This window comes from Carassius carassius, chromosome 4, assembly GCF_963082965.1.
Source record: "Carassius carassius chromosome 4, fCarCar2.1, whole genome shotgun sequence".
Taxonomy (NCBI): Eukaryota; Metazoa; Chordata; class Actinopteri; order Cypriniformes; family Cyprinidae; genus Carassius; species Carassius carassius.
This window is the reverse complement of record NC_081758.1, coordinates 25,171,633-25,178,505: the sequence shown is the minus strand read 5'-3', so window position 1 is coordinate 25,178,505 and position 6,873 is coordinate 25,171,633. Positions and strand designations below refer to the sequence as shown.

The window sequence follows — 6,873 nt, the reverse complement described above, 5'->3', positions numbered from 1 at the left end:
CTTTCTGATTCATTCACAAAAAAAGAACGAAAAAAAAAGAAAGAAAATTGAAGTCAAGAAGTGTTAATAATTTATCGCTAAAAACCGTGACCAGACGCCGGCCTGTGCTCTCATGACCACTGATGTGCGTTAATTGGTCCACAAGACATCAATCCAAAAGTTGTGACTGAAAGGAAGTTCTTACTTAGTGTTCTGCAAAGACAAACAAGTGACAATAATGAGCATTAACATTATAGGTTACCTCAATAATAAAAATAAGAATGAACATGCTGTACCTCATCTCTAGAAGCTGCAGGTGTGACATTCGGAGAGGAGCTGTAGGACACAAAACAGTAGTTCACCCAATGAAGAAAACTCAGTCATTAGTCATACTCATGTTGTTCCAAACCCAAAAGCAGACACTGTTTTGCCTACAATTGCAGTACAAAGAGACGAGCTTCAAACGTTTTCATATAACGCAAACTTCAAAAATCAATATGGTGCAGATTTGATTCCATACGTTTGGTCATGAGACATGGTCAGCAAGGTTATTATTGTTTTCTGAAAATAAAACTATTATAACTTTAAAAAAAAAATTTAAATAAAGCTCAAATGACATACAACTATTAGATGAACAACAAACTAAAAGAAAATTTGATATCTTACCATGGCAACTGAATGATAACTGTATAAATTTGCTAAAACAATAAAATGAGCTAAAAATAAATAAAAACTACAACGGATATAATTAAACCTAAATAATGTCTAAAAAGAACTTAATAGATATAATTTAAGAGAGGTAAAACTAATAAAAGACAATCACATAGCAAAATTACAGTAAACTAAATGAAAATGTAAATACTTAATTTATACTTTAAAATATAAATAAAAACTATAATTTTATATAAATAATAGTAACGCACAAGCCAATGATGTTTAATGTTCATGACATCCAACTATTTGATTTATTTACATTACATGTGTTTATACAGGTGCATCTCAGTAAATTAGAAAGTCATGGAAAAGTTCATTTATTTCAGTAATTCAACTCAAATTGTGAAACTTGTGTATTAAATAAATTCAATGCACACGGACTGAAGTAGTTTAATTCTTTGGTTCTTTTTATTGTGATGATTTTGGCTCACATTTAACAAAAACCCACCAATTCACTATCTTAACAAATTAGAATATGATGACATGCCAATCAGCTAATCGACTCAAAACACCTGCAAATGTTTCCTGAGCCTTCAAAATGGTCTCTCAGTTTGGTTCACTTGGCTACACAATCATGGGGAAGACTGCTGATTTGACAGTTGTCCAGAAGACAATCTTTGATACACGTCACAAGTAGTGATGCACCGATCATGATTTTTCATGGCCGATACCGATTTTTTACAAGCAAACTGGCCGATTTCGATACTGATTTTTTTTTAAAAATCTTTTAAGCAACAAACAAGAAAGAAGGAAAGTGTGCATAAACAAGATATTTGGTATTTAATAGGCCAAACATATCTAGCAGCACCCGTAGATGCGGCAATACAAACATCACACAGTCGAGGCAAGGCCTGACCAATGTGGCAACGCGGGTCTTACGCAATACTGCCCATATAACAGTCGGCAGCGCATAATGCTAGATGCAAAAACAGTATCGTCTGACTGGGGTTCAGCGAACTCTTCGCCCAGTTGACACTGAGACCGAGTCTCTTGAGGTGATCGAGTAAAACGGTTCTGTGTTCCACGAGCTCCGCTCGTGATTGAGCCAGAATTAGCCAGTCGTCCAAATAGTTCAGCACTCGAATGCCTCTGAGTCTGAGAGGAGCGAGCGCTGCGTCCATGCACCTCGTAAACGTACGAGGAGCTATGGACAAGCCGAACGGCAGGACTGTAAACTGGTATGCCTGGCCCTCGAAGGCGAATCTCAAATATCGCCTGTGATTTGACGCTATCTGTATTTGAAAATACGCGTCCTTCAGATCTATTGACATGAACCAGTCTCCTCTGCGAATATGCGCGAGGAGCTTCCTGGTCGTAAGCATTCTGAAACAGCGTTTCACCAATGCCCTGTTCAGCTGTCTTAGATCCAGTATGGGCCTGAGACCCCCATCTCTCTTGGGCACCAAAAAATATCTGCTGTACAGCCCCCCCTCGCTTTGAGCTTGAGACACAGGCTCTACAGCCCCTTTGCACAACAGTTTTGATATTTCGGCCCGAAGTAGGTGTGCTACTTCTGTTTTTACCGTGGTTTCGACGTGCGCTAAAAAGCGCGGAGGGCGTCGAGAAAACTGTAGCGAGTAGCCTCTCTTTATAATGCCTAGCACCCAATCCGAAACCCCTGTAAGCGCTAACCATGCATCTGCATGAATGGCTAAGGGCTAGATGCGAAGCGCGCTCTGTTGCCTGGGTAACGGCGGCGCTTCGGTGTGCTGTAACATGGGTGTCACGCCTGTGGCATTTGAGGCGGGGAGCGCGCTGATCACAGCGGGCAGATCGCTCCTCCTCGACCCCGTCCCGGCGCTTAACCGATCGAGGGAGGGCTGAGCGGGTCCCATAGGACTTGTGATGTCTGCGAGTAACTGTGGGCTGCAAATGTGCACTTTTACTGCTTTTGACTCGCTGTCTGCCTGGGCAGAACGTACGCGCACGGGTTTCGTTTTTACAGAAACCACGCGCCGCGAGTGACATAGTGTTTGTGTGCACTGAGGAGTGGGCACGTTTACTATGTGGTGCGCGTGACCGATCTGAGTCGATCTTATAGGCGCGAGCCCTGTGTGCAGGGCTGTGCTTACATGTGGAGATGGGCACTGAGGAGTGGGCATCGTCACTACATTTATAGCACCATCGGCCGTGGCCGGACGAACGTGCACGGGTTTCGTTTTTACAGAAACCACATGACGCGTGTGACATAGTGATCGTGGGCACTGAGGAGTGGGCACGTTTACTATGCAGTGCGCGCGACCGACCTGAGTCGCTTTTATGGGCGCGAGCCCTGTGTGAAGGGCTGTGCTTATATGTGGAGATGGGCACTAAGCAGTGGGCATCGTCACTACATTTATAGCACCATCGGCCGTGGCCGGAACACCAGAAATAACACTCTTTTCGGGAAATATCTGGGCAGCCAGAACGGGGTCCCGAGCTGCGTTGCAGACACTGTCGCGATGACGCAGCTGGAGGCGGTGGGCGTGACTGAGAGCTCTGCGGGGCCGGTCTAGGGCGGCTAGCTGCAGAACCGGAGCGCTTCGGCAAGAAGTGCTTGAACGCCTGCGACGCTTTCTGGTCCTCGGCGAATCTCTCCACAAACTCGCTGACAGATGATCCGAAGAGGCCAGCAGGAGTCAGCGGCGCATCGAGGAACGCAGCGCGCTCAGACTCCTTGATGTCAGAAAGCGTCAGTCACAAATGCCTCTCAGCCACCGTAGCGGAAGCCATAACCTGTCCCATGGCCTGTGCAGCGGACTTAGTAGCGCGGAGGGAGAGATCCGAAGCACTCCTCAGATCCGCGAGACAGATCGCTTCAGGTCCCATCTCATCCAGCTTGCGGAGGAGATCGCCCTGGAAAATCTGCAGCGTGGCCATGGTGTGCAGCGCAGACGCAGCCTGCCCAGCAGCAGAGAAGATCCATGCGAGCAGCGATGACGTCATGCGGCAGGCTTTGGATGGCAATGCCGCCTTAGTCCGCCGTCCAGCAGAGGGCGGGCAAAGGTGCGCTGCTATAGCCTGTTCCACCGGCGGAAGTGACAGGTAGCCTCTGTTTTTAGCATCGTCCAGTGTGGAGAATGCTGGTGAAACAGATGAACGAACTCTCGCCGAGAATGGAGCGTTCCAAGCTTTCGCCACTTCTTCGTGAAGCTCCGGAAGAAAGGGGGCGTGCTTTGAACTGGGAGAAAAACGCTCACCAGGGAGAAAGCTACCATCCAGACGAGAAGGGGGCGCTGGTGCAGACCACTCGAGGCCGAGGCTCGCCGCGGCCAGCGTGAGCACTCGCATCAGCTCTTTATTGATATCCGCCCATCTGCTGGACCTCTAAGCAGAAGGCGCGAGATCCACGGAGCTCGCCCAACCCTCACTGCCCGAAGCAAGCAGAGAGCACGTGTCCTCTTCCTTCGACGCGGCCCTGAGATCCACTTCCTCCGATGACGCGGCGGCAGACAGCGGACGCTGACCATCGGGAAGCGATGCAGGGGAGGCCGGTGAAGCGGAGGGAACCGGCGAGCTCGGCAGATCTGGAGGCGGTTCCGGTAGACGCTGCGAGCGGCGATTTTTACGGCGCTGCGGCGCAGTGGATGATGCAGGCTTTGAGAAGAACGCCCGGCGAGTCCTCAAAGTCACCATAGGCATTAACTCGCAAAGAGGGCAGCCGCCGTCAGCGACCGCGAGCGCTGCATGGTCCTCACCCAGGCAGGAGACGCAGATGACGTGACGATCTCCTTCGCTGAGCAGGGCTCTGCACGAGCCGCACGAGGGCATCTTTAAAAAGACGCAGCTCTTTTATGAGTGTGCGTCGCAGGGCGAACTCACACAAGGATATAAAGGATATAGGCGCCGGACAGCGCAGCAGGAACGGCAGTGGAAGGCGGCGAGGCCAGCAGCTTCAGAATGGCTCGTCCCGCTGATATGCTTCTCAGACGGCGCTTGCTTCCTCCGTGATCCAGCGATGCGTGAGCTACGCTGAAGAGATGAAAAATCAGGTGAGTCAGCCTTTTCGAGCTCCTTTTATAGGGTGGGTCCACACCCGTTTTGGCGGGAAGTGGCGTGATGGGCGCGAAGCGTCCTAATTGGTCTGATATTGCATCAGCCTGCGCTCGATAGGCTGTGCACTTGCTGCAGAGCAGCCAATGAGCGAGCGAGCCGTCTCGCCTATGGCTGTGTACTGCTGCAAATGCGCTTTACAAAAATTCAAAATTAAGGATAATTTTTTGCTTCAGTATTTCGTGAAAAGAGACTTTTCCCGTAGCGTCTTAGCTAAGACGCAGTACGAGAGAACTCTCGTAAGAGAACTGGCCTTAAATAAAAGATTAACTGTAACCATGTGAAATTAAAGGCAACAACTGCATAGTTCTACAATCCAAACAACACAATCAACACACATTCAATAAGATGTTTCTTAATCAGCATTCAGTATTTTAGTTTTTAAATGTGGTTTTAAATTAAAAAAAAGGTCTTTACCATTGAGACTAATTAAAAGTATGCTATATAAATATATTTTACAAAATGTTAAAATCAAATAATGTTGGTGCGAATAAAACAAAGATGCAAAGTGTTTCATTCATCCAATTAAAAAAAAAAAATAGGGTAATGATTCACATCTATATTTTTTTACTTGAGCCAATGAAAAATAAATAACTTATTGTCTTAAGTAAAAAAATATAGATGTGAATCATTACCCTAAAATGTTTTAATTGGATGAATGAAACACTTTTGTTCAGTGTGCTACAGCAGGTGATTTTTAAATCAAATTAAGTCTATGTAATTTTAAGGTAAAATAAAAATAATCATCTTAATGCAGAGCTGACGTTTATTTCTGGCTTTTCAAACGTGTATGCAAGTTCTAATAAAAAAAAAATAAAAAAATAAAAAAAAAACATTTCAGTTTTGTCACAGTTTAGTCTGTTTCGTTTCTCATCCAACACGTGAAAAGTTGAGCTGAACATCTCTTCACGGTCTGCTCGTGTTCAGGGCGCGGACCGGTACAGTATACGCTCGCGCAGCTTTAGTGCGCAGGAAAGAGACTCTTATTTTGTGCACCAGTACACCAACGGCTGTTCGCTTTCTGCTATCTGTGCCTCAGACATGAAACTCTGCATTTCCAGTGCTGATCGGCTGCCTGTGTCCTGCGCACAGATTTCGATATACTCTTCCACACAAATGACATCGCGAACGATTACAATGTAGTCTGTGCACGTGAGCGCACCTCCGGAAAAATCAGCCGAAAAAAGACCAAAAACTGGTTCCGATTTATGGCCAGTCAACCGGTGCATCCCTAGTCACAAGGAGGGTAAGCCACAAGCATTCATTGCCAAAGAAGCTGGCTGTTCACAGAGTGCTGTATCCATGCATGTTAACAGAAAGTTGAGTGAAAGGAATAAGTGTGGAAGAAAAAGATGCACAACCAACCGAGAGAACCCAAGCCTTATGAGGATTGTCAAGCTGAGTTTCACAATTTGAGTTGAATTAATGAAATAAATGAACTTTTCCATGACATTCAAATTTATTGAAATGCACCTGTATATATATGGAAAATTAAGAATCCTCCAAATTTGGAACAACATGAGGTTGAGAAAATTATGACAGACTTTTTAATTTTGGGCTGAATTATTCCTTTACAATGTAATTTGCACCATCAGCAGTACATTAGATTTTATGCGCATGAAATATGGGCATCTGCGTTGCGAGCAGTGTGCACAAGCTCATGAAATGAGTGGAGTGTGCTGCTTCATTACAGACTTTCATTTTTGTTAACTCTGATGTTTTGCATTGGTCAAACCTTTTTTCTTAATATCGTCTGAGAGTTCCCTCAGGGATGTGTTCTAGCATTGACAAGGACAAGTGTGTGCTTGGAGATTCTCCATGAGCAGCGAAGAGAATCCTCCGAAACTCAAACAGGCAGCCAAACTGCTCATCATCTCATAATTCATCATTTCCTAATTCAGAATTTAGTAAAAGATCAGCTCCTACCGATTTTAGATTACACACACACACACACACACAAACTGTCCATATACAACCTAATATCTCAGCAGTAGCTCGCTTCTGACTGCAAAACTAGTCTTACTTATCTGTACTTTCCTGTTGTGTCTTAGAACATTTTAGAGACCTTGGGCCCTATTTCAACAATCTAAACGCAAAGTGTAAAGCTCACGGCGCAGGTGCACTCAGGGCATGTCCAAATACACTTTT

At 45.6% G+C, this 6,873-nt stretch overlaps 1 protein-coding gene across 1 annotated transcript in view; it reads right to left on the bottom strand.

Annotated features, from left to right (window-relative positions):
* Positions 1-6,873, bottom strand: part of LOC132139594 (oligophrenin-1-like) — a 39,575-nt gene continuing 32,702 nt past the window's right edge. Inside the window, exons 23-24 of the mRNA XM_059548066.1 lie at positions 276-315; positions 1-192 (exon numbers count right to left, since the gene is read on the bottom strand). Of these exons, the coding sequence (XP_059404049.1) occupies positions 181-192; positions 276-315 (52 nt within the window). The 3' untranslated portion in view covers positions 1-180. The remainder of the gene's footprint in view (positions 193-275; positions 316-6,873) is intronic.